Genomic DNA, 26,893 nt, shown 5'->3' with positions numbered 1-26,893 from the left:
AAGCAAAGTGCAATTAGCAAAGAGGATGGAAATGAAGCACATGCTGTGCTTTGATCACCCCACACATTTACAAACTGTATTTGACAAGTCAACTGATAGAGTTTATTTCTCTCTAAGTTTAGTGTGTGCAGTTTTCAGTGTGCACGTTCAAATAAAGGAGTTACTTTTCCAGGAATGAATGCCCTTGGATAAAGGGCCCAGAGCTAAGGAAAAAGCTGACCAATGCTCTGGTTTTGCTTGGCTTTCTACTTTTAAAACAAGTTGACCTCCTAACCCAAAACATGATGGCTCCTGAGTTAGCTGGAGGCAAGAGACATGCCCAGGACCTTTGTATTTCAGCACAAGATTCTCCATCAGAAAGGAAGAGAAGACCACACATTCTGGGCCACATTCCAAGCCCCAGATCTGCACTATTCCTATTGAACCTGATAGATGAAAACTTCCTGCATACTCTCCAAACACAGGATTGAGCTGCTTTGGGATGTATCGCTCCTTGGTGTCCTTCTGCTCCTGCCCCACCGTCACCACCACGTAGGGGTCTGCCTTGCCATTGGGGTCTGCTGGAGACAGGTTGGTAGCCTGGAAAACAGCAGAGGTAGTGGTGTACACAGCTGTGGAGAGCAGCCTGCACAGGGAACACCACAGGCCTCACACCACCCTCCAGCCCCTGCCCCAGCAGTGACACAGGCACTGGTTCCCACACAAATCCCCACCCAACAAGCCCCTGATGTCTCCAGCTGTAGGCCCAACTACTTGCTTGCTGCAGATGTGAGGAGCCAAAAAATGCCCCTCTGGGCTTTCAGCACTTCCTGAAACTACAAAGTATGGAAGACTCTTCACGAACAGGTAACTTCCACTGGGCTGGTAGAGCCTTCAAGCCAGCACCATGTTTTTCACAAGTGCCATTGCTCAGATTTACTGAGCAGAGAGTGGCAGGACATCCACAGGGAGGGGAGAGACCTCCAAGCATTACTGCCACCCCCACCAGAGCCTTACCTTAACAATGTAAACTCTTACAAGAACCTTGATGGGTCTGTTCCTTGGAACTCCCCGGGAGACCTTGGGCTCTGTGCCAGCTTCCTTGCTGGGGTAGACATAAAAGGAGCCCTGCAGAAAAGACATTTCAAGCAACAGCTAGATACAAAAGGGAATGTCTCAGATGGGATTGGAGCCACCAAAATCAGCTTCACCTGCCAAGTAGAAAATCAGAGCCATGCAGACCACAGACACCCTGTGCCCATGGGGACAGTCCTTCCCAAAGGCCCTATCATGTCCACATGGTCCAGGCAATCCCTGCTTGCAGTTTAGGTTGCAGTCTGTCAGACCACTGCCAATGCCAGATCTGAGCATCTCCAGCCACTTAGGGCTGCCAAAGACAGGGGACACTAAAGGTTTTCTAGGGACCTTCTCAAATTAGTTTGTGTAGCTGATACTTCAGAGTCCTCAAGATCTCCTGGTTGGAAGGATGATGCCTATTTTAGATAAGTTTTGCTAATTTTAAAACCAGTGAAGGTCACTAATTCTTATGTGCATACTGAATATACCCGGAGGCCCCAACCAGAATGAGTCCTTTATGCTTCATGCTTTCTCTTTGCAACAGCTAAATAATCTAAATCAGATGGATTTGTCAACTAACACAGGACCACAGTACACAATTGTCTCAACAGGCACCAACAGTTCCCTGGCCATGCCACATCACACCCTCATGTCACCCTGCACATCCATGCACTCTCCAAGGCTTTGCTGGTGCTGCCTTGCTCTAAAATACAAAATGTCCTAAGGATTTTCTTCCACAAGCAGCACAAATGTCATCCAAAGGAGACAGTACCTTGTACTTCCCCACAAAATGTTCATCCTCGTTTCCATCTTCATCTTCATTTGCTTTGCCACGATGAAGGGGGAAAATACACAGCCAGTCTTCAAAATTACCAAACTCATTTTCCAGCTCAGACTTGTAGATCTGAAATAAGTAGAAAGAAATTTTGAACCTTTTCCTGCCATTTTAAAGGGAAGGAAAGTCCAAAAGACCATCCTTTGCCTGCTTCAGTCATTTCACCTAGTCCTACCTTACCCCTGTATTACTCAGTGCAGGGTGTTATGGTTTTCCTGTAACCCCTGGGGCCAACCTCAGATGTGCACACACACCCCAGCTTGACTCCAAGGTCTCACTAGATATTTCAAAGCCCACCAACAATGGGGCCTCAGCACACACTGCAGGTTCTCCTCCCAGTAAAACTTCCACTGCAGGAAGGTGAGGAGGACATGGACAAAGGGCCAGGGTTGAAAGAGATGAGGTCACCCCCATTATCACCTGAAGGGTGGCAATGAGCTTCCTCTTGGGTTGAGCAGGTTCAGCTTCAATCACTGCCTCATCCTCTGCTTCCATGTCAATGCAGGATGCATTTAAATTCCCTCCATCTAGAAATGGCAATAAGAGATTAGGAAACGCTCTGATTTTGCCCATCATTTCAAGGGTCTGTACATGAAATCACCCCAGTCAGAGCTTCTGCTTCCACCCAAGGGCTTTGACTCATGCCAGGGCAACTGGAGCTATTGCTGTTTGTGGCAGGTGTCCCTGCAGCAGCTCAGCTTTCCCAGCTGGATGGGAGCAGGGACAAAAACTGCCTGCCTACTTGGCTGTTGTTCAGGAAGGGAGAGGGCAGAAACCAAACGGAGGCAGGTGGCTGGACCAGCCCACAGGTACTGGCAGGGAAGGCACAGAGGAGAGCTTGCCCTCCTCTCTGGATGGGTGCTCACCTGCTGGACTGCTGGCCTGGGTGGCTCACTGCAGCACCACTGCCACTTTGGGCACAGGCAGCTGAGCCTGAAGAGACTGTGGCTAGACTTTTCTCAGGGGCACCACCAAACCAAGGACAAAGTGGGTGTGTTCTTGTCCCATTTCTCAAGGCTCCAGATCCCTTGAGCACTAATGGCATGCAGGTACCCTCCAGCCCTCTCCCTAAATAGGATTTATCTCATTTCTGTGCTTACTGTCTCACGTTCCCAGATCATTGCTAGGTGAGTGACTGCTGACACCTCTGCCTACAGCTGTAACACTGCTCTCAGGTCATAAAAAGATCACTATTACTCACTATTCTGTTACCTCGTAGCAAATCCTGTACCCTGGGTGAGTATCCCACCTGCACAGAGTGATGCCCAGCTCCCAGACAGTTCTGCCTGTCCCCTGTCCTCTCTCCATCCCCTCACTGCTTCCCTCTCTCACCCTGACAATTCCATGATCTGCAGCTGATTTTTCTGAGGGTTCCTGCTCACTCTGGAAGGCACTTGCTTTAACACAATTTTACACGACTCCACTATTTTCCAGGACTTTTCTGACAATTTCCCAAACTTTTTTGAGCAAAGTTTGTTGTTTTCCAGTTGAAATAGCCTTTGTTAGCTCTTGCTAAGGTCTCCAGCCTCTCTGCTCACTTCTGTGTTGTTGCTGAATGTTGTAAGGCTGTTTTCTACTCAGATGCCATTTCTGGGGTAGTGTAAATCCCTGGTTCTCCCCATAGAAGAGCTGGGTGTCAGTAGAGGACTCACCTGCATCATTCAGGTCATCATTCTCAGCATCTTCTTCATCACTGTATGTCTGAAACACACACAAGCAGTCACCCCAGACCCCTGAGAGCAAAGGCTTCTCCTTGCAAGCACAGGACACTGACAATGCTTTCCTGCCAGCAGAGTCAGGAATACCTGGTCTGAGATCATTCAGCAATAACATCACTGCAGGATGGTATCTAATGAGTGCCTTAATCATTCTTTCTTCTCCCCAGATCCTCCTGCTGGCTTCCTTTGATTGGGATTTGAGGGGGACAGGGCAAGGAAGGAAGTTTGTAGCAGACCTGCTCCCATAACACATACTGGGATATAACCAGGACAGAGTAGGCAGCATGAATGCCCCTGTTAAGCTCAGCATTGTCACATTTTCAACTAAAGCTGTCTTGTTCTCACACCACTTGGGCACTGAGCCTCAGGGCAATTTCAATATCCAGTGCCTGCTGAAATCAGCCCACCTTGTAGATGCTTGTTACCTCACTACCTTAAGTACCCTTGACACACAAAAGCCCACATCTTCCTGCATGCCAGGAGAGCTCCTGTGACACTCAGCACCATTGAAAACATCTTCCTTATGCCAGTGCAGCCTCTTTTCCCCCCTGCTGGCACCTGTCACAAAATATTACCTGGTTATAGAGCTCCTTCAGGGATGCATAGTACTTGGACCACCAATCCAGTTCTTCCACTTCTGGTTTTTCCTCTTCATATTCATCTTCTTTCTTCACAAACTTATTAATAGGAATTTTCTTCAAGGGAGCCTTTAAAGAATGGAGAAAAGGGTTCAGATGGAAGAAATGACCACCCAAGACACGCAAGCACCCTTCTCCATGCCCTGGGAGCCTCTGGCAGAGAATCAGCTTTCAGGCAGAGCACAGGAGGTGCGAAGCTACCTGTGACCCCAGGTTTGTGCTTTACTACAAAAGCAGCAGCTCTCAAGGCACAGGGCAGGTCTCTTTCACCATCCTGTGCCAGAGCCACAGCACGTGGCAGTGCCAATGAGCAGGTAGGAGTGAGGAGTGCTTGGTTCCAGAGCAAAACCTGGTGGTTGAAACCTAACTCCGAACTTCTGAACTGTCTTTTTCATTTGTAACCTTCAGTTTGGCTTTTCAAACTTCACAAGACATCACTCACCTTCACCAGACTAAGGGGGTGAGTACTGGGACCTGGGTCACCAGCTGCAGTTCCAATGTTTACCACAGTCTGAGAGGGAAGGCGGTGGGATGAGACTTTCTGAGCTGAGATGAAAAGAAAGAGCTTCTTGTTTTTATGTATTTATTTCTGCTCAGTGCTTCCTACTTTTTGCCACAGTAAAACCCTCCCTGTTAACACACTATGTTGTGATTGATTTTAAAGCTTTTCATAGCAGAATCTGCAAAAAAACTACTGGAAATCCAAGTACAGTACTGAGACTGGTCACCATCACCAACATACTTGCTGCTGACTCCCAGTTGTGGTTGCCCCATCCCTGGAAGTGTCCAAGGCCAGGTTGGATGGGCCTTGGAGCAACCTGGGCTAGTGGAAGGTATCCCTGCCCATGGCAGGGGGATGGGACTGGATGAACTTTAAGCTCCCTTCCAACCCAAACCATTCTGTATTTCTGTGATCTTCGGAGTCTGGGGAGAGGATTTTGCTGCCTGGCTAGGAGGGAATGGAAGAGAGCCAGGGATCTTTGCCACTAGCAAAATGTGCCTGTTGTCTCCATGAGACCCTCTCCAAGCATCTTACCTCTGGGCACATCCTCTGGTTCCTCCTCCAGCTCTCTGGGAGAGAATTTCATCACATCAGACACAACATGGCTCCCCACCAGCACAGTGCGCCCAAATGCCCGTTTTTCCACCACGAAGATGCTGAGAGGAGGGTGCAGGTACACCTGCTCTGGGAGCTCCTGCAAAAGAACCATGCATGGGGTCACAGGAGCAAGGATGATCGACCTGTGTTGGGCTGTCAGCCTGTGGTAGCCGTGTGTATCAACACATGGACAGGCCTGACAGCACCTTGCAGCTCTGCCCAAAATCCAGGCCATGGCTGAGACAGCTCTTGGTGGGCAATTTCACAAGGGTTTTGATTTGCAGTTGAATCACGTGGCCACAGAAGATCAAAATTCCAGAGGTAGCTCCCCCCCTGCTACCTCAGTCCATGCAGAGAGGCAGTGCATGGGTGCAGGGTGGCCATGGTGCACCCTGACATGGCAGGATCCCCCTTCCCACTCACCACATCCATGTATTTGACCAGCTCAGTGAAGTTGGGGTTCTCTTTGTAGGTCACGATCACCTCTGACTCCACCTTCTTGCCAGCACATTCAATGATCACCTGGGGCTCAACCACCTCAAACAAGTTCACCCGCTTCAGGTCCCTCAGGCCCCAGAACAGGATCTGAAGCACAACATGAAGTTGCTGGGCTGCTCCATCCATGCCAGGCCTGGCACAGCCATGCAGGCTGCATGCTGCCCGGGCTGCCAGCCCAGTGCAGGACACAGCCCAGTGCAGGACACAGCCCAGGACAGGACGGGCTCCCCAGCCCGGCTGCACCGCAGCTCTGCCTGCCCAGCTGCTGAACAGCTTCTCCCTCATGTCAAGCACTCCATTCCTGGCATCTGCTCAGGCTTCACTGGCACATCTGAGGTCTAAACCAGAGTCCCTCCCCAAGCCCTGCCCTCTGCCCAGCCCTGGGGGGCTCAGTGCAGCAGGAAGCAGCTCACCTCTATGCGGAACTCCTTCAGCACCGGGCGGACGCCCTCAGGGATGATGAACCGGCCGGCACGGGGGTCTCCCAGGAAGTCAGGCTCCTTGGGCTCCACGTCCTCAGACACTGATGGCTGAACAGGTGGACCCAGGTCACACCAGGTGATGAAAGTCATTTCTAATCCATGCCATGCCCCCTCTCCCTCTCCTCTTGATCTGTTATCACAGGTTGCCCCTGCAGCCTCCCTTCAGTTGAAAGCCAGATGGGGCCTCCAGCTTGGAATCCTCTGGTGGGCCCTATGCAACTAGCTCCTTACCCACCCAGCTCTCCTCAGAGAGCCGGCAACCACGTGCAGTTTCCTACAAGGCCATTACCTCCAAACAGCCACTGTAATCCAGCTCGATCAGCTCAAACGTGGCAATGAGCTCTCCTGCTGCTCTGGTGCCTCTGTAGAAATCAAAGAACTGCAGGGCAGGTTTGGTGTACGGCTCATCCACCAGCTTCACCTGTGGAACAGCAAAGGCCTGGCCAAGGAACTCAGGGGAGCCCTGTGGGAAAGAAGGGAACAGGTCAAAGCATCCCTGTGTTACCTCAAAGACCACCACTAATTCCAGCCAGTCTGGAACAGCACAAGACCACTCTGCTACTCCTGCCATCCTCTGCTTTGATTTTCTCTGCTCCATCCAGAGGTAGGAGCAGATAGGGCATGCCTTCAGCAGCTCCTCTTAACTCCCAATCCATCTCCATGCAGAACTGGGTGAACAACCTGGGACAATGCACCAGAGGACATCAAAGCTGGATCCAGTTTTTCAGTCTTTTCCAGCCAGGGTTTGAATATCTTCAAGGATGGATATCCCACAAGCTCTTTCAGCTCCAGGCCCAGCATTTGAACTACCTCTGCGGGCAAATTGCTTCCTTATATCAAGTTGAATTTTCTTCTTGTTCCAACTTGTGCCCCTTGCTTCTCATCCTGCCCCTGGGTATCTCCATGAGAAATCTGAGCTCACCTTTTCTACCCTTTCCCACCAGGCAACTGCAGGCAGCAATAAGGCAATGGCTTTGCCTCATCTTCTGCAGGCTGAATATACTCAGCTCCCCTCGCTCTGTCCTGTGCTCCAGCCCCAGCCATGTTGGTGGCCTCCTCTGGACTCACCCCACTGTGACAGTATCTGTCCTGTACTGGGACCCAGGAATGGACCCAGGAATGAACCCAGGAAAGCTGCTGAGCTACACAGGAAAATATGGTGGGAGTTAAGTCATTAGCCTTAGGATAACAAAGAGGCCCAGGGGAGGAGTGTGACTTTAAAGCACTGATGAAGAGAGAAAAGGGAGGACTGAGGAGTGATGCTTGATGCCACCTGGTGACAGAGGGGAAGGAAAGCTCTAAGAGATACATCACCTCCCCCAGCCTAAGAGCCCTCTGCAACATGAGCCTGCCTAGGAAGTGGGGCAAAAGCTGGGAGAGGCACAGTACTTCTCCAAAAAGGAGAGATCCTGGATCCAATGAGCAATTGTCAGGCCCTGGTTCAGGGCATCTCTGAGCCAGAAAGTCTCAACCTCAGCCACAGTCCCCAGGACCCACAACCGAGTTGAGTCATAGAAATCAAACAGAGATGTGGGAGCACTCACACAGAGCTCCTCTGCCTTCCCTGTTCTGAAAACAACAGGAGGAGGGCAGCATGGCCATACTTACGAATTTATTGTGGCTGAAAAGGTTGATTATAATTATGGGAGTCTCTGTTTTTAGCTCTTCTTTTTTCCCATCAATAATGAGCTGGTCAAACAGAAGTAGCTCATTCCACATGGGGCTCAGTGTCTCCTCCAGCACCTGTAGACAGAGACAGGAGGCCTGAGTGTTCCACAGCCAGTGGAAACAAACCATATGCACTTTGTAAGTAGAGTGAGGACCTGGGGGCTGATCCCCTCTCCCACACAGCCACGTGCAGCCGGTGGCTGGCAGGAGGGGAGGTGGTAAAAGTGTGGAATAAGCACATGCCAATCCACTTTTGAGACCATGCTCAATAATTCTCAATTGTTCCCTGAACACAAACACACTGCCACAGCACTGGCCTTCAACATACCAGTGAGGGCATGGTCATTTTTCTCTCCCCAAGTTCCCAAGATGACAGAAGTAAGAGTTTAAGTGGTCTCACCCTGGTGGTCTGGCAATGAGTTGAAAACACGACTCTCGCAAATGGATCTGAAAGGCCATTGTCATCTGCAGGAAGGATCCCTCGAGCCTGATACAGATGGGCTCGAAGCTGGAAATAGCTGAAATCTGGTAAGAAGAAAAGAAGAGAGGTCCCCAGTCCAGTCCTGTGTGAGGTCAAAAAAATGCAAGAAGGAGAAGGCCAGCCAAGTAGGAACAGGCACATTCTGTGAGGAAGGGGTACCACTTCTAGGGGCACTCAGGCCAGTACATCTCAATAGGTTCAACTAAGAAAGACAAGTTCAGTGGGCTCCTCAGACACCTCTGGGAAGGACATGACATGTGAAATGTGCAATATTCTGCTGTAGGGGAGTACCCTCAGACCCCAGCAGAAGGGCAGACCTCATGCCCATTGGCAGTTTGGCAGCACATTCAGTGCCTAGGAAGCAGCCATCCTGCCTGCTGCTCTAGCTGTGGGTGTGCAGATACATCCTCATGAGAGCAAACAGGACATGCCTGTCCCATCACACTTGGGGATGACACTGAGATGAGAGATCAGGTCCTAATCCTCAGACATCCTGTAATTCTCAGATGATACTGTGGCCTTGGGGAAGGGCAATGTGCCACCACAGACACTGTAGCCTGTGGACAGAACCTGCCACCTCCCTGCTCTCCTGCTCGTAGTCAAGCCATGGAGAACTGGCATTGCACTCACCATCCCTGCTGAGCCGGCTGGGAGGGCCGTGTGCTGGCAGCTGGCCTATCTCCTCTCCGCTCTCAGAAAGGTACTTGAACTCCTCAGGCAGCTCTGCCAAACAGTTTTTTGCATATTTGGTTACCCCAAGCCACATGTAGATTTCCAGTTTGGCAAAAATCTCACCAGTGTGTAAGCCAGGGACCTGAAAGCACAGAAGTTTATCAAGTTTCACACCTCAGACCAAGATGACCACCATCAGCCAGGGACAAACCAAAGAGCACAGGAGACAGAGCACCACAGAGGCAAGAGGCAGTGGTGGAGCAAGACCTGTGTTTCTTTGTGAACCTCATGATTTCAGGCAAGGAGGGAGAAAAGCATGAAGCAAGCAAGCAAGAGCACGCTGTTTTGGTATAAACCCTACCTTCATAAAGACAGTCTGGATCTTCGCACAGTCCTTGCCTTTCTCCTCTTCAACTACTGAGTAGAGGATGTTCTGTGCAGGAATTCTGGCATATGCCACACGCCTGTTGTTGCTGAGCATCCAGATGAGTACATCGGGGAGAGTGCACTGGGGCTGGAGGAAGAAAAGGGAGGAATGTAACAGCATAGGAACAGCACGTGCCTTGTCCTCCTTCCACTGACATGGCGAAAGCTTCTTCTCCTGACAGGAGGGACTGCTGGCTGCATGGTGCTTTGGAGATCCAGAAGCACATGAAGGGCCTAACGCTGGCCATGTGCTTCTGAAAGTCAGCCCTGCAGGTGCTGTGGTTTAACCCCAGCTGGCAACTCAGCCCCACTGTGAGCAGCCGCTCACTCACTGTCCCTCAGTGGGATGGAAAAGAGGATTGGAAAAGAAGTGAAAAAACTCATGGGTTGAGATAAAAACAGTTTATTAGGGAAAGCAAAAGCTGCACATGCAAGCAAAGCAAACCAAAGAATTCATTCCCCATTTCCCATGGGCAGGCAGGTGCTCAGCCATCCCCAGGACGGCCAGGCTCCACCACAGTAATGGTTACTTGGGAGGACAAACACCATCACTCCAAATGTACATCACTCGAGCCTCACACAGCTAAAGGTGTGAAAATTGCTTGACTTCACTTGGTGAAAGACTTCTCCAAACTGCTACAGCATCTCTCCACCTAATGCCAGCACATATGGTATTCTGCTTGACACTACACAACACATTGATTTTTATCAGTTACTTAAAATAGAGACAATGAAAGTGAATGTGGAGAGTCTCTGCTATGGATGAGAGACCTTGTTCCAATGCAAGTTTCATTTTAGAGAAGATGTCCAGGGTCAGTCTCTAGTGGGGGGAAGCAGCACAGGCAAGGCTGTTTTCTCAAGCAGACTGTCTGCTGCAGGCATGGCCTCGGGCTGGTGGGGCAGAGAGGCACAGGAGTCCTGGAGCTGGCCCAGCTCTGCCTCCAACGCACCACTGAGCTGCTTGGAGCCCTGCTCTGCCACCAACGGCCCCGCAAAGCTGCCCCTGGCCTCATCCCTCATTAGAGCTGTTACAGGAAACATGGTAACTTCCAGCAGGTGAAAGTGAGGATTTTACATAGTAAGGAAAGACAGCAGAGGAGAAGCCTCAGTTGGGGCTGGTGAGAGCCCTGGTAGCCAGCCCAGCACCCTCTCCCTGCTGTACCCTGTCCCACCAGAGAAGCCGTGTCCCAGGAGCAGCTGTACCTCCTTAGCCATGGAGCGCAGCTTTGCCAGGACCCTCCTTGTCTCCTTAACCTTGTCCTTGACATTGTCCCGACTCAGCCGCCGCCTCACACGGAGCCCCTGCTTTGCACTCAGGATCTGAACAGAAAGCACAGCAGTCACCAACTACCCCCCTGCCACCCCCACCTGTGTGCTGATCACACCCAGCCTGCTCAGCCTGCCCTGGCCCCCAGCATGGCTCACTGCTGAGAACGAACCTCCAGGAACCCCTCACTGGCCATTTAGGGAAGGGTGCCAAGAACTGGGGACTCCAGTAACTCATCAGCTTTGCCAATACCAGCCAGTAACAGAAGTCCATGAGCTTTAAAATCATTTCAGGGAGAAAGATGTCTAAGGAGTAAACATTTCAGAAGCTGGCTCCAGATAGTGCCAGTGGGAGACTTTGCCCAAGGAGCAGCTTGGGGCCACAGAAATGTGGGAATACAAAGATGTAGGAAACTGGAACACAGGGCTGGGCTTTCTCCTCCATTAGTACACATCTGAGATAATGTACACATCTGAGGAAAGACTTTAGTATGAACCAAAACTAATAATGAAATCCAGAAGGAATTCAGGGTGCAGATCCCATATGGACCAACAAGACGAGGAAACTCATCTCTTGGGCTGGTTTTCTCTTTTCCAGAGTGTCTCAGGCTTAGCAAAGCTCAGGTGAACACGTGCAGGGAGGCAGAGGGAAGGTAGCTGGGATCCAGACATGCCTAAATTTTATTTCTTGCTGTTGTCATTGCATTTTGGTAATGTAGTCTGATGGGGACAGCCGTGCTCTGCTCTGTTGTGCTGCAGGGTATGTAACTGCATGCTCATTCAGCCAGCTGGCCTCATCTGCAGGATGTAAGTGCCCAGGTGTTGCCCCTTCTGAGGGAAGGCAGATGGATGGCTGATGTAGACCTGCTAGACAGGTACCCCGCCAATGGGCAGTGGGTCTCAGTGAGTCCCCCCAGAGCTGCCTGTGGGAATATCATGCACCTAAAGGCCTCCAGCAACCTACTGGGCAGCAACATGGATGTGCTCAGCCATGTGTGCCCCACAGGAGACAAAGGAAGGCATCGGGGCACAGCATCTGCATAAAACTGGGGGCAGCCGTGGCCATTCCCTGCCTCTGTTCCCTGTGCCAGAAGCTGTGTTGCTCTGAGCCGAGGTTGGGAGATGCTGCAGATGCCTATGACTGATACCACGAGTCTTAGCCCCAGGTTTCCTTCTTAGCATCAACTCCTGCTGGTCCTGCAGAAGCATCCCCCAGAGCAGGGATTGCTCCCACCGCCCACCACCAACCCCACAGCTTACGATGTTGCGCATCAGGTATTTCATCCGACATCTGTCCAGGTTGTTTGGATGTGCCATTGTTTTTCTCTCTGCACCGAGTGAATATTGCCTGCAATGGAAAAGGAGCACAGGCTCTGCATCCCCTGCACCCAGCAGGCTGAGCACAGCTCACAACAGGGGCACAAGCTCCACATCCTGGTACCAATCCCGGTGCATCAAAAGCCCCCTTTTCTGCAGCGTCCTCTCTTCTGCAAGCTCGTTGATTCACAAGGCACCCTGGGGATTCTCAGCACCTGGGGTCCCTCTCTCCTGTTGCACTGTGGACTGAAGAGCATATCGGCCCCCACGGGGCAGTCACAGGGATTGAAACACTGGTCCTTTGACTGCACAATCAAAAAGAGTGAAGGAAATGTCCTACATATTTAGGAAACACACAGGAGTCCAGGAACATCCAGGCTGCTGTTTATGACCCCTGTGATTCCCAGGACAGGACTGGGGACTCCTCTCCAAGCTTGAAGAGCTACAGGGTCCTTCTCCCAAGTCGTCCTCATTTCCTTCTGCTCATCTACCTCAAAAGGATGAGAGAAAAGGCTGCACACAGCCCAGGCAGATATGACCTCCTAACCTGAAAACAAGAAACCTCAGGAAATCAGGGACATGCCAACCTGCATCCAGCTACAAATTCCTCTAGCACCTCTCTGAGCCGCTCTTCTGCTTTAGCCTTTGGCCTTCTCAAGAGCTTCTCCACGTCATCCAGCCCCTGCTCCTGTGGGAAATCACAATGTTCAGGGAGCTTGCACCTTGCTGAGGGGTCAGAGTGAAACCTTGCAAGGATGCATTTGCCACAAACGGCTTGTGCCTTTTGCAGAGCTGGGATCGAGTGCTGCAGGGCAGCACTGTGCTGCCAGGGACTCTCCAGAACCTGGGGATGACCTTAACACTGGTTGTTAAAACACTTTGTGTCTCAATCCTTGAGCAGCCACAGACATACAATCTCTAGGCAATCTCTGCTTTCACATTTCTAAGCCCAAAAGGGAAAGGCGAGGTCCTGGATAAAGGTCCTGCATTCCCCTGACGACAGCCTGGGGCTGAGGGTCTGCTTGCAGAAGCATCTCCCCAGTGCTTACACACCTCAGGACTGGCAGCAGAGTAACTTCTTGTCACAGACATCACATCACGTTGCTCACCCCTCCAGGAGCCGCCACCAGGCAGTTGCACAGCATGAGCCCAAGTGCCCATGTGCCCCACCCCACCAAAGGGTGGGTGGGACTGAGCCCTGTGAGAGACATGGACTCACATGGGCAGGGAGGATGGCAAGCATCTCACAGAGAACTGCACGTGCAACATGGAAAACACACCAGGAAGGAGTGTGCCACAGACAAACACCCTGACCACGCTACCAGGCGCTCTGCCAGCTTGACAATCCAGTTGGAAATGCAGAGCCTCCAGGCGTGATCCTCCCAGTAGCTCCACACATACACGCAGGGTTTCTCATGAACCATGGGCAGGCAGCTGTATGACCTAAGGGCAGCAAGCAGAGGGGGTAAGAGCTCCTGCCTGCAGAAAGCACATGCCACGTCCCAACACAGTGCTTGCACACCCAGCACAGGAGCAGGGACTGTGCTCTGTCCCCTCGTAGGGAATTGGTTCTTTTGGGCTCTGCACCATGGGCATGGATGCAAGCTGCTGGATCTGCCCTTTGCCACCCCAAACTAGCACACGGGGTTTCTCATAGGGACAGGAGCACGTGCTCAGGTGAATGAGGCTGACAGGAGTATGGGATGATACCAAGATTTCTTGCTGCTATGGGACTGAGTATAGCAGGCTTGACAACACAAACACCAAGTCATTTCTAGGCCTGTGGGACAAACTAGGCAGAATTCCCAGAGCAAACATATCATCAGAACAGCTTCTGGAAAAGAGGAGACTGAGGGGAGACCTCATTGCAGTTACACCTTCCTCGTGAGGGGAAGAGGAGGGGCAGGCACTGATCTCTGCTCTGTGGGGACTAGGGACAGGACCCCAGGGAATGGCTGGAGTTGTGTCTGGGTATGTTTAGGTTGAATATTGGACAAAATTTTCTTCCCCAGAGGGTGGTTGGGCACTGACCAGGCTCCCCAGGGCAGTGGGCACAGCACCAAGGCTGCCAGAACTCAAGGAGTGTTTGGAGGATACTCTCAGGCACAGGGTGTGACTCTTGGGGATGGTCCTGTACAGGGCCAGGAGTTGGACTCGATGATCCTTGTGGGTCCCTTCCAACTCAGCACATTCTGTGATTCTGTATGTGTCTTGCCTGCCTAACATAGGACACCATATGTCAGAATACTCCTCTCCTTCCTCCTCCCTGGAAACAAGCCCCTAGGATGCTGCTTGTTAAGCAGAAAAAGGACAGATGTTATTCAGAGGTCTCAGTTTTCCTGGGACCCTGTCCTTGGCCACCTGCACACACCAAGCAGACACTGTGGGGCTCGTAGGGCTAACGGGAAATGCCAGCCAGCTAGGACATGGCAAGCTGCAGGGCTGCAAAGAGGAGAAACCCATGACACATTGCTGAGTAGACCTCTAAAAACACCTGGAACAACCAATCTGGGAAGGAGGTACAAGCTCCAGGACAAAGAAGACTTACCTGTCACACTCCATGGGCTCTGGCCTCTGGCTCTTTGTCACTGACTTGTTCCGTGCTGCTGAAGCTGGGCTCGGGACTTCAGCATCCAGCTCACCATCTGAACCAGCATCCAGCAAAGGCTTCTTTTCTTCTTTCACTTCTCCCTTTTCCGCTTTTTGCCATCCTTTGGTCACAACCTCTTCAGATTTGCCATAGTTTCCTTGAAGTGAAGCATTAAATGGTAAACAGCTAAGTGAGATTGCTCTTAGGCAAGTTTTCTAGCCGGCAAAACCAGAGTGCAATCCTCCTACCAAGAGAAGCACATAGGCATGTACTGCTGTGGGAACTAGCAGTCCACTGTGTCACACCATTGGAGCATCACATGGACAACCAGAAGGTCTGAGAGGGAGCTGGGCAGTTGCAAGGAGGTCTGTGTGTATGCCTTCAAGTTCTGCCAACTCCACCAAGTGCCTGCTGACTGCCATCTACATCACTCCACTGGGGCCAGCAGCAGCCCCTCCGAAGAGGTCCCAGCATCAAGCATCTCCACCTGTCCAGCTTAGCAGGTGGGGGCTTTGACCCACTCTACAGCCACTGTTTCCCCATCACCTGCTGTCACAGCCCCTCAGTGCCACATGGCCAGGCCCAGCATCCCAGCTTCCCCTCCTTTGTTTCCCTTTCTTGCTCCCAAACCCTTCTGCTTCTTTGCACCCGCAGTTCCCAGAGAGTTTCAACCACTTTTCCCAAACAAGAAATTCATACAAATACTGCAAATCTCCAATCCCATAGGAGGACATCCAGACTTTTCAGGTAAGTAAAGCACTGTGCGCACTCTCTGGACTCACTCCCCATCCTTCCCATGTTCCCGAGGGGCTGGTGGTGCTGCCTTGGGCTGTCAGAGGGAGAGTTGCACACATAGTTTCTGGGCATTGGGCCCTGGGGAATACCCACCTATAGAGATTTCAAAGCTGACAGGTTTAGAGCTGAGAGAGGAGTCCATCATAGTGGTTTCAAAGAAGGCAGCAAAAAGGAGGAATTCTTCCTTTTTCCCCAGCACATTCTGAGCAAGGAGACACAAATCAGCCTGAGAGCTTTGTGTGCCAAAACACTGCCTGAGCACCAGGCATGGCTGATGCCTGCCAGCCCTCCCACAGGACCTCGGGGGTTGCTGCTGAGGTCACTGCCTGGCTGCCAGAGGACAAGATTTCTTGGAAATCCTGGAGGGTGGTGCAGAGCCATGGCTTTGGCTGGTGCTTGTGTGAAGCCACCGAGCAGGTTTGCAGGCTAAGCAATGGCTGTTGTACCAACACAGCTGCATCTTGCCTTGCCTCTCTCCCATGACAAAAGTGCATGCTGCAGATGGGCATGGGTCAGCCATGCCAGCACAGCAGGACTCACCTCAGGCAGTGGATGAAGCTCTTCTACCTCCACAATGACCTCCCCGGGCTGCTCGGCCTCCTGAGAGCTCCCAGCCTCCCCCTCTCCCTGCAGCTGGTTCGGTTCTTTGGTTTTCTCTTTGGATTTTTTACTTTTCTTCTTCAGCTTCAGTTTGCTGAGGGTACCTCTCGTCCTGTCCCTAAGCTTCCTCTCTGCCACGCTGGGGCTGCTGAAGATCTCCACTGCGATGGCCATGAGGACGCGCCCGCGGTAGAAGATGCCCTCGCCCCTGCCCTCGTTGAGGTCCCTGTGGATGTCCCGCAGGGCCGAGTTCTGAGGGGAGCCGTACAGGTTCACCCAGGCTGGGCCAAACGTGGGGTTAAAGCCTGTAGGGACAGGGTCTCATGAGGGCAGGGTGCTGCTGCAGAGAGACCTCCCCCCAGGAGGCAGCCCAGCACCCCGGGCTGTCAGTGTGCTTCAGCCACTCCTCTCCCCCTCCCACACACCCCCATGGCCGAGCAGAAGGGGCCCCAGGGCCATGCCAGGCCTCACCGTTCCTGTCGGGGTCCGAGATCTCCTGCAGGTCAATGTAGTGTGTAGCAATGGCCACATCACCTACATTGGCATCATCCAGCACCTGGACTTTTATCTTCCTGGACAGAGGTGGGAACATCTCGATGAAGCTGATCTGCTCGTTCCACTCAGGCTCGGTGGTGCTGGTCTCCACCGATGTTTCCCCCTGGGAAGGAGAAGGTGTGAAAGCCATGCAGTCCCAGCCAGTGGCCAGAGCAAGGGGTGCCCCAGAGCCTCCCTGGGATTGCCACGTGCTCCTGTAACACCTGCAGGTCCTGCTGGGCAGGCTCTGGAGGTGGCAGTGACCCATCCTGCAAATCCTCTCTGTGCTTCATCAAGGGGGGCTGTCCTAAGGCCCTGGCCATTCCCTGCACAGCCAAGGGAAAACACTGAAAGCAGAGGCAGCACCAGCAGACCCAGAGGTGTCTCAGAGTTCCCTGGGAGCACCCCCATGCCCACCAGGCTGCCCAGGGACTGATTCTCATATTAATGGATACCACAGGACCAGAAACCCTTGGGTGCAAGAAAAGGGCCATTAGCTCACTAAACTATCCCAAGGATGTCAAGCTGAGTCCAGCTTGACACAGAGGAAAGACTTCTACTCCAGGATTTATTTGACCCTCTCCCTGTGTTTAAGGATATGAATCCCTGCCTGCACAGCCAGTAGCTCAGCCAGTGGCTGTGCCCAAGGCTGGGGCTGTCCCACAGGCAGCTCTGCAGAGACAAAAGTCCCAGAGAAGCCTTCTCATCCAGACATCACACGGCCACGGCCACACAACTCAGGCCACTGCTAAAGACAGCAAGACCTTGGCTTTCCCAGCCTGTTTCCAGTGGCACTGCTGAGCCCCATGGAGGCTCCTGGCATCATGCTGCCACACAGCCCAGGGAGGATCAGCCTGTCCCACACAGACCCACTGGCAGACTCACCTGCTGCCCACAGAACGAGACCTGCACGTACGGGTCGATAAAGACTTTTCTCTCCCCTATGATCTTGGAGAAACCACCCATGATGCCTGCATTCATGCTGGGCAGGCCCTCAGCACGATACAGTTTGATGCAGACCCTGGCCCAGGGTCTCTCTGCAGGGACTCTCTTAGGCAACAGCAGGTTCCTGAAAGACAAATTCATATTCTGATATTCTGTCTCTCCCCTGGAGTCCACAGAACACAATGCTGGGAAATGCCCTGACTGGCAGAAATTTGGATCCTGCCACAGGTCTTTCACTGGGTCATACAAGGCCCCACTGCACCTACCTTTCAATGTCCTCGTCCCGGCTGCTGGAAGAGGTGGGAAGGAAGCCCACAACATCCCCACGTGCAGAGACGGAGATGCTGCACTTCACAAAGCCCTTCACACCTGCCCGGGTGTCTGTGGGGTCACTGACAACTGCCCACTTCTGGAAAAACCTGTGATCTGAGAGGGAAGAGGAGGAGTTCCCTAGGGAGAGGCCAGGTTACCATGTCACATCCCAGCTCCATCTGCACAAAGACTGCCCTGATCCTGCCTCTGAAGGTGCAGGAGTTGTCACCTGCCTTCAGACAGCCGGGAGGAGAAGCAAGTGCTGGTCCTCATATGAACTAAGTGCTTTAAAGCCAGAGCCCTGACCAGACCCAGCAGAGCATGAAGGAAACAGCAGTTTCAGACAGACCAGAGGCAGGGTCAGAGGCAGGTATGTGGTGCAGTCCCTCATACCTGGCTGGCTGTACACTGTCTCAACATCCATCTTGAATGTTCCTATGCATGTCCCCAGGAAGGGTATCTTCTTTGAGTGAAAAACCTGCAGAGAGCACAAGTCCCCTGAGCACCGTGAGGTATGGGCAGCCAGGTGACAGCTCTGAGGAAGACAGGGCTGTTAAGAGGGGCTCACCAAAGCACAACTGAGAAGTTGCAAGCCCCTCATTCACACTGACCCATCTGAGTAAGCCCTGGGACAAACTCATTCCTGCCCAGGCATTCCCACAAAGCCCATCAGTCCATAACCCTCAGTCAAACCTGGGCCAAGGCAAAGGCATGTGCAACCAATTCATTTTCTGCCAGTCCTAGGTAAGCCAAAGCCATATAACAGACCTGGGGGAGACCTGATTTCCCACAGAGAGTCCTGTGTCATACCCTGTTGGCTCAGGGCAGAGCCATGACCCTACTGGGCTAGTTCCTCTTTCAAAACCCAAGCCTTGCTCAGTGCTTGCTGAACTCACACCAGCAGAAGAGATGTGCAGCCTTTCACAGGGAAGTGCTGGAGATTGCTTGGCAAAGGAGATGCTGGCTGGGTTTAGGTATCTTCAGAACATCCCTGTCTTGGGGAAGCCCTTGTGCTTTGAGCCCAGGGATTTCCGAAAACCTTCTGTCTGTCTGGGCTTTTCTACAGCACAAATCACTGCTGAGCTCCTCTCATACCAGTTACCTGCCTTCAGAACCTGCAGGATGAGGCTCCCGGGGGTAAGGGGCAGTAGGTAATTGCCTCCAAAACAGCAGAGCAACAAGACAGCTAGCAAGAAACTTCCCCATAGGCCCCACTTCAGTCACAGGGTGCAGAGAGCCTGACCTGGAGGAGGTGGGAAGGCAGCAGCGCCCAGAGGTGGCTCAGAGCAGGGCTGGGGCTCTGCCCCACTGAGGCACAGGATGCTGGAACTCCTGGCTGGCATTGGTTCCTTTGCTTTGCCCATCGCTCCTCATGTCTACACACAGAAGTGTTGGGCTGTCCCACTCACCATGGGGGATGAAGAGGAGAAAATACTCACTGAAATTTCTATGAGTCTGTGGAATAAAACGTCCCTTGGCTCATGGAATTCAAACAAAAAGTACTGAAAGAGAAGAGCAGGACAGCTGAGCCCCAGGGTCCCAGGCATCCCTTGCAAGGATGGTGCCAGGCACTTGGGACATGGGTGGGGCAAGGACAGAGCCCCTGTCCCTGTCACACACCTCATTGTAGAAGGGGCAGTTTGTTGACTTCTGCGTCGCCGTGTACCTCTTCTCCTCTCCAACCTTGACTACAACGAAGGGATTAATGTTCACCCCCACCAGCTTCTGTGCTTCAATTATATTAATTCCAACCTGAGAAGATGTGGGAGAAAACCTTTGGATCAGAACTGTCCTTGTTTCCATCTCCATTCTGAGACAGTTTCAACGATACCAGAGCACTCTTGGTGCAGGGGTGGATGCCTGGGGCAGACAAGAGCATGGCTGCTGAAATTAATAGAGCCAGGACAGACCAAAATGGTATTTGAGATATTTGTTTCTTTCAGACAAGCAAGGAAATAAAGTGTTAGATCCCCAGTACCTTTGACTTCCCAGCATCACTGTACCCTCAGTTCCCAATCTCAGGGGGTTGCAAACCCACTGCTCCCACATGGTGGGGTTCACAGAGCATCTTGGAGAAGATGCTCTTCTGTATCTTCTCTCAGTACTTCTCTTTGAATCCTACTGAGATGGACACCATTGGAAAGACTGGAATGTGGCTGTCTCATTTACTGCAACTGTTATGGTTATGAGTCTAAGATAGGGGAGAAATGTTCTCACATTTGCTCTCAGTACAGGTAACTAGGCAATTGTTACAGTGCAGAATTACAGCTTCAAGAAAAGGATGGTAGGAAATTCAACACCCACAAAGTCTTCCTGCTTGGACCAAATGTGAGCCCATGTTTACTTAGAACCAGGGAAGGATTTAAATCCACAGCCAGGCTGGGAGACCTGCCCTGAAATCAAATTAACCTGATGTAAGATCATTGACCAGAGCCACAGCTTCATACCAGCCCCCCAGCATGTCCAAGCAACCCCAGCCATGTCCCACAGATGTCCCTGAGGGCCCAGACAAGGCCCTGGGGAAGCTGGCAGGCACCAGCCCTGCCTGGGTGCTTTCTGAAGCTCTGTTCAGGCACTCTTTTGCAGTGGCACATGTGGATGATTCCCTTCTTCTGCATATCCATGGATATCCACAGATACACACACATACATATATATCCACAGCTAAATATATGGCCCAGAAAGAAACTCTGCTCCAGGCCAGCATTCATGGATGCAGTCCAATCAGGGAATCTTACACCTTGCCCAGGGAAGTCACACAAAGCAAGAAGATCTTCTTGTTAGAAGCCTCTCTGAAGTATGTGGCACTCGGAGAAGCCCAGACCCACAGTGAGGGACCAGCTGTGGGGCCAGAAGTGGCTGTAGGGACACACACCAGTGCTGCAGTACCTGGAAGCTCTGTGGGGCTGGGATGGCAAAGAGGTCCCGTGCAGAGCAGAGTCTGGAGCGGCTGCACAGAAAAAAAAACAGGTGAGCAGGTCTCTGTCTACATGGACCTGAGTGCCCCTCCACCACAGGAAGCAACAGAAACCCTGGAAAATAATAGCCCTTGTCCTGGGAATGAACAAATCCCCAACAGCCCCTGTCTGGGGCCATTGGAGATGGAAGGTTTCTGACATTTTGCCAAAGCAGATGCCACGAGCTACAGGAATTCCCCAGGATCTGGCACTTTCCACCCCAGGACCCAAGCTGGGGCAAGACAGAAGAGCATGCCATGGCTACCTCTTCACGGGGCTGAAGATGATGCCTGAGACCTCAATCTCAGACTCATCATAGAGATCTTCTTCCTCTTCCTCTTCTTCATCAGTCTCCAGGCCTTTTGCCAGCTTCCTGCCCAGTGCAGCAGCTTTCCTGTCCAGCTCGCTCACTCTCGGCCCCTCGGCAGCCCTGCGAACGCCCGCGGGAGCCACACTCAGCCCTGCCGAGCCTGTGCACTGCCCTGCACCCAGGAGAGGGAGCCCGGGCACTGGGCAGGGATACTCACTCCAGCTGCTCGAATCCAGGATTGCGGATGATTAACTCCGAGCTGTAAGAACAAGAGATGTCCTGCTGCAAAGCCTCGTGTGCCACAGCTGTCCCTGACGCGCTTCAGCCGCAGTGCCCCAGCCAGGGTCCTGCTGGTTTCTCGGCAGGGACACCAGCATCCTCCTAAGTGACTTTTCTCTTAAGCTGTTCCACTGCCCCCCCGTGTGCCTGCTGCCTCGCCTCTGGCACTCCAGCAGTGACACTCTGTATGCCTCTGCCTGTCATCCTGTTCACCCAGACGCCCTCACCTCCCCTGGCTTTGGGCACCCACCGTGTGCAGGGTGCATGGCATTGTTGCAGTCCAACACCATGCTCCCTGCAACTTTACAGCTACAAAGTCTTGCTTCTGTCAGCCAGGAAGGCTGCAGAAATGCTCTCAAGTCCAAAAGGACTCCCAGGAAGTCCCAGGACTACCAAAGTACTTTTTGTCCAAGAGTCCTGCTCCCTTACTGCTGCTGTAGAGTGAAGATGCATCAGCCTGGGAGAGGTGGAGAGTAAATGAGGCTGGATTGCATCCCAAAGGCTGCCACCAGCAAAGGCTGCTGTACAAGCTGCCTGGAAATTTGCTCTTCCCAGGACTTCCATACCTGTCTTTCATCTGATAGACAAAGTCCTCTTCAACCCAGGTCCCTGCTGAGCCATTTGGAGGCTGGTAGCGCAAATCCAACTCAATGTAGATCTACAATCAGAAAATGAAATGGCCTGAGAGCTTGGCAGCCACAAAACAATGGCAGAAATGTCATGGAAAAGGAGAAGGGGGGCATGGAAGAAAAAAGGAAGTGAAGGGCTGGTGGAAAGAAGTGGAAGAAAGGGCTCACAACCCCACAAGAAGCCAATTCATACCAGACTCTCCTCATCTGCCTCCATTAACAAGCTAGACATAACCAAACTCCCTCCTCTACAGACTCCCAAACTCCAAGATTCACTGAATAAAAGCTGGTTCAAGTTTCCAAATCTAAAGTACACCACAAAGAGGCCCCTGAGAGCTGCCTCAAGGCATTTTCAACAAGAGAAGTGGGGAGAGCCCTGCAGATTGCCATGCAGAGCAGTCTCTCTGTGGGAGGCATGAGACAGCTGGCAGAGCATCCCCAGGCACGACAGCTTGGATTAAAATGCTGCAGAAGCCATCAGCACACCCAGAGTCTGCATCACAGGAGACACCAGTTTAGTGCTAGTGAGGGCAGAAGGACAGCCAGAGGAGCATGGAGCACGCTGGGAACCGGCACCGACAGCGCAGGGCTGCAAACCCCGGGTGTGCAGGGGCCAGCCTGACCTCAAACCAACACAGACACTCAAGGATTTCCCAGCAGAGGCCAAAATCACAAGCATGGAGGAAGTCACTCCTTAGTAGGCTGAAGGGACACACAGACGGGGTTCAGAGCTCAGTCTGTGGAAAACACACATTTCTAGGAGGAGAAATGCAGCCCAAGAAAGCTGCAGTGCAGTGACAGGGAAAGGCAGCAGCAAAGGCTGGATAGTGAAGAAGCCTGAGACAAAGTTTCCCACTTCCCTAAAGAAGCAGTGGTTGAAACAGCCTCTCCTTTGGGGGCATGTCTCTTCCCAGCTGAGCTGAGGAGGAGGGTCTCAGTCTCATCTTGGATGGGTGCCCACTCCTGCCTGCCTATTTCTGTCCCCTGCAGCTCTTGTGTAGCCAGGACTGCACAATCCAAAACTAACCCAATGTGGTTGGGTTTTGGTTGGAGAAGCTCATCAGTACGAGGGAAGAGGCAGCCAGGGGCAAAGGGCTGGGCTGAAGGGCAGCTCTGACCTTACAGTGGAGTCCCCTCAAACCATCACCAGCACAAGGGGTGAGTTTAGTCCCTGTCTCTTCGCTGGCATGAACGTTTATCCAGTGAGCTGCAGGGGCCAAAAATCATCCTGGAAATGCTCAGCTTCCACCTGGACCTGCTCCGTGATCCAGGCAGCCCAGCAACACAAGAAAGCTGTGCCTGTGCAACTCAGGCTCATGGTCTGGTGGCCACAGAGCTGCGTCCCAGGTGCCACCACGGGGTTGAAATCATAGGTTTGCCCATGGGAAGGGCAAACAGGGACACAGGACTGACGCCTCTGCTCTTCCTACTCTGCCCACCACCCTGGCACACAACTCTGGATCTCCAGTACCCACTGAACTGTGCCTCCACACCCTGCTGGCAGGAAACAGCTCATTGTAGGGCAGTGTTCATTTTCTACAAGCACAAAGGGCCCAGTGAGCCCTGGTGCCAGGGTGGGAGGAGAGTGGGATCTGCAGAGCAGAGGGGCAGTCAGATATCAGAGCCTCTCACACTGCCCCAGATACTCATTAAGCCACCCAGGTAGTGCTAGCATTTAACCCAGAAGCTCCCTGGGGGTCCCAAGGCACCCTGCCACCTTCCACCTCACCCCATCGGCCCCCTCTGCTCTGTGCCCTGCAGCTGCCCTAACCATGCATTGCAAGGTGCAGGGAGCACATGAAATGCCACCTCCTACACCCACCCCAGACCTGGGGAGGTTTTACTAAGCATCCCCCTGCTCATTCAGGCCCCCAGCAGGTCTCCAGAGCCCCCAGTCCACCCACGCATTTCTGGGTGCTCCTGGAAACCACTTGGTGGGTGTGAAGTGACTGCAAGTGCAGACAGGGCACAAATGCCACAGCACTTCCCAGCTCAAACTGCACCTTGGACTCTCCCTTGGCCCCAAATCCACCTGGGAAACACCACATGAGGTTTCCCACAAAGCTTTACAGATTGCTGATAGCCAGGCTGTCCGTGGAGCACTCACACCGGTGATTCTGTGGTTCCTGTCCACGAGGGACTCCCGCAGGATCAGCCTCCCGGCCGTGACGAGGTGCTGAAGGCTGAGCACGAGGGTACCGAGCAGTCTGGAACACAAACAGGGGCTGCAGCACCACTGGGCATGGCATCAGTGCCTACATCCTGGGGAGCACCGGGATCTCCGCCCTCCCGCTCCCAGCCCCTCCCAGTCGCCCTGCAGCGCTTCCCACAGGGAGCCTGGCAGCCAAACACCTGAACCGACCCTGCAGCAGGTCCTGCCTCCACCCCAGCCCTGCCCAGGCAGCTGCTTACAACCCAGCTGCCATTGATGGTTAAAGGCTTGTGCAGATCCAGACTCCTGGAGAATTCAAGGGAGCTCTTCTCTTCAGCAGAGCTGAGCTTCATGGGAGCCAGCCTGTGTTTGGGCACCCGGAGGAGCTGGGGTGACTCTTCCCAGAAAAACTGGGAAACAGAGGCTTTACACAAGGAAATACAGAAATAGGACATAAAGCTATGGCCACAAGCTACAAGTTGGGCCAAAATTCACCTATTCCAGGGCTTCTCAGTGCACAGACCAACTGTTTTGAACTGTACTCTCTGTCACCTGCCGTTACACCCAGCAGCAGAGGTGTGTGTGGATACACTTGTCAGTGTCAGTCCACTCATTTCCCAACAGACTCCTTTGCTCCATGCTGTCAGGTCCTACCGATTTGTTACCATTTATATTATCTATTTGTCCTGTAGAAATTTCTATTGACATTTCAGTCAGAGACAATTCCTCTGATCCAGTTCCTATAAGGAAAGCATCCAGGAAACAGTGACACAACGTTCTGCCACACTTTCTGCTCTGGCTTTATCTGTGTCTCATCTGTTTCCTCCACGCCCTCTCTGGCAGAGGAGGTTTGTAAAAGGATTTATTTGAAAAGCTTTGTATTATTAGCTGCTTCTAGAAAGTTGTTCCTGTGCATTTTCCTTCAGTTCTTACATTTTGCTTATCAGAGCTGGCACCTTTCCCTGCATCCTCACGTTTCACACCTCCTGAAGGACATGCCTCTGCTGCCTTTCTTGCCTCACCACCACTACTCAATTGGTCATCTCTCTATTCCAGGGTTTCCCTGCAGTGTTTTACAACTGCTGTAATAGCCACCGAGTTCACAGTGTTGTATCTGTGCCACCTAGAATTTTAAATTCTGGCTGTCCTTTAAATTTGAATTGCTGTCTTTTTAAAGGTCAAACCATACCACCACGGGTTCAGGGCTTTTGCCCATGGGCCGATATGCTGAATTTGGGTACAGCATGGTCACAGCCACCATGTGGATGTTCAGGGTGAGAACAGGTCCCCAGTCTGCTGCAAGTCCTGCTCTCGTAGCTCTATTATTTTTTCTCAGCTGAGAGTTGGATCTGGATCCTTAGGTAGTTCTTGTTACTGCTGGCACAACTAAATCATTCCCCTTATTTAACTTAATATATACAGCCCCCTCAGAACAACCAGTTCCCTCCCTGCTCTATAACCTGCATCTTGCTCATCTTCTTTCTATTAAACTTTCAATCAACATTTTCTATTCCCAGTAAACAATGTAATGCCCAGTATGTCTCCTCCCCCATCTCTACTGGTCATCCCAAGAACCAAAGGACCCACCTGTTACTGAAAACCTTGCTGCAGTTGTAAACTTTAATGGACAGCATTTCACCCATGATGAGCTTCCCATAGTGAGGCCAACGAAAGAGCTGCAAACAAATGGAGCAGGAAGAGATGACAACTCATTCCCAGCCACGCTTTCCCACATCTGGTGGCTCCTTGGGTCCCCTGTGAGGTGTCCAAGTCCACGGGCATGGCAAAAAGCAGCTGTGGTGGGAAGTTACTTTCCCGCTGGTCAGGCAGACCAGAGAGCCCCTCCAGCAGCACAAGTCAGTTGCTAAAGAAGCCAGAGCAGCATCACCCTGGGGAGAGAAGGATGCTTGTGCCTACTGGGGTCCCTGAGCTGGCAAGCTGTGGAGTGAGACAGGACATGGGGAGGTACAGAGGTATTTGGGGAGAAGAGACCACCCAGGCCAGGGAGTCATCTGGCTCACGGCAAAGCTGCGCCCTAAAGCTTTGACTCACCACCCCCAAACCGGCTGCTGCTCCTCTTGCCCCCCAGCCTTCTCCACCTTTCCCCAGGAAGCACACTGGCATTGGGATCGAGTAAGGGGCAGGTGGGAACCACCCACTGGCACAGTACAGCCGGGCTGTCACAGGCTCCAGGGAGGTGAGGATGGGGATAGTACTGGAGAGGTGGACACTCTTCCCAGGCCACCCCATCCCTGCACCCCCCATTGCCCACTCCTGCCTCACCAGGCATCGGCCACAGTGACAATCTGAGGTAGGGGGGGTTTTGACTGTGGCTTCAGTGTGCCCAGGCTGCCAGGCAGGTTTACCACTGCACTGAGTGTCAGCTCCTGCAGCTTGCACGGTGAGGGACCCACCTGCCTCCCAGAGCAGAGCAGGGAATGAGGCAGCAGAGAAATTCCCAGAAAACTGTCTTGTGGAAGGTATCCCTGCCCGTGGCGTGGGGGTTGGAACTAGATGATCTTCAAGGTCCCTTCCAACCCGAACCAATCTGTGATTTTATGACCAAGACGCTGACCTGTCCCATCCCTGTCCCTCACGTTGTACATGTGCCCGGTTCCCTCACCTCCTCGAAGA

General features: G+C 52.5%; 1 protein-coding gene across 1 annotated transcript in view; it reads right to left on the bottom strand.

Moving 5' to 3' along the window:
- Positions 1 to 26,891, bottom strand: part of LOC103767551 (fer-1-like protein 4) — a gene marked incomplete at its 5' end in the record, with an annotated part of 36,746 nt that extends 9,855 nt beyond the window's left edge. The window contains 35 exons of the mRNA XM_029965926.1: positions 452 to 579; positions 997 to 1,107; positions 1,829 to 1,960; positions 2,312 to 2,418; positions 3,544 to 3,592; positions 4,185 to 4,316; positions 4,690 to 4,793; positions 5,284 to 5,443; positions 5,770 to 5,931; positions 6,258 to 6,374; positions 6,616 to 6,789; positions 7,935 to 8,069; positions 8,395 to 8,519; positions 9,106 to 9,289; positions 9,509 to 9,661; positions 10,777 to 10,893; positions 12,100 to 12,187; positions 12,744 to 12,844; positions 13,479 to 13,599; positions 14,705 to 14,903; positions 15,635 to 15,743; positions 16,082 to 16,446; positions 16,613 to 16,799; positions 17,561 to 17,744; positions 17,887 to 18,046; positions 18,326 to 18,410; positions 19,372 to 19,434; positions 19,553 to 19,684; positions 20,822 to 20,882; positions 21,155 to 21,319; positions 21,417 to 21,458; positions 22,045 to 22,136; positions 24,215 to 24,314; positions 25,847 to 25,935; positions 26,883 to 26,891. Coding sequence (XP_029821786.1) covers positions 452 to 579; positions 997 to 1,107; positions 1,829 to 1,960; positions 2,312 to 2,418; positions 3,544 to 3,592; positions 4,185 to 4,316; positions 4,690 to 4,793; positions 5,284 to 5,443; positions 5,770 to 5,931; positions 6,258 to 6,374; positions 6,616 to 6,789; positions 7,935 to 8,069; positions 8,395 to 8,519; positions 9,106 to 9,289; positions 9,509 to 9,661; positions 10,777 to 10,893; positions 12,100 to 12,187; positions 12,744 to 12,844; positions 13,479 to 13,599; positions 14,705 to 14,903; positions 15,635 to 15,743; positions 16,082 to 16,446; positions 16,613 to 16,799; positions 17,561 to 17,744; positions 17,887 to 18,046; positions 18,326 to 18,410; positions 19,372 to 19,434; positions 19,553 to 19,684; positions 20,822 to 20,882; positions 21,155 to 21,319; positions 21,417 to 21,458; positions 22,045 to 22,136; positions 24,215 to 24,314; positions 25,847 to 25,935; positions 26,883 to 26,891 — 4,442 coding nt within the window. The remainder of the gene's footprint in view (positions 1 to 451; positions 580 to 996; positions 1,108 to 1,828; positions 1,961 to 2,311; positions 2,419 to 3,543; positions 3,593 to 4,184; positions 4,317 to 4,689; positions 4,794 to 5,283; positions 5,444 to 5,769; positions 5,932 to 6,257; positions 6,375 to 6,615; positions 6,790 to 7,934; positions 8,070 to 8,394; positions 8,520 to 9,105; positions 9,290 to 9,508; positions 9,662 to 10,776; positions 10,894 to 12,099; positions 12,188 to 12,743; positions 12,845 to 13,478; positions 13,600 to 14,704; positions 14,904 to 15,634; positions 15,744 to 16,081; positions 16,447 to 16,612; positions 16,800 to 17,560; positions 17,745 to 17,886; positions 18,047 to 18,325; positions 18,411 to 19,371; positions 19,435 to 19,552; positions 19,685 to 20,821; positions 20,883 to 21,154; positions 21,320 to 21,416; positions 21,459 to 22,044; positions 22,137 to 24,214; positions 24,315 to 25,846; positions 25,936 to 26,882) is intronic.
- Positions 26,892 to 26,893: the final 2 nt, after the last annotated feature.

Source organism: Manacus vitellinus, unplaced genomic scaffold (assembly GCF_001715985.3).
Source record: "Manacus vitellinus isolate BGI_N305 unplaced genomic scaffold, ASM171598v3 scaffold_124_pilon, whole genome shotgun sequence".
Lineage (NCBI taxonomy): Eukaryota > Metazoa > Chordata > Aves > Passeriformes > Pipridae > Manacus > Manacus vitellinus.
The sequence above is the reverse complement of the archived record's forward strand: the minus strand, read 5'-3'. Positions and strand labels throughout refer to the sequence as shown.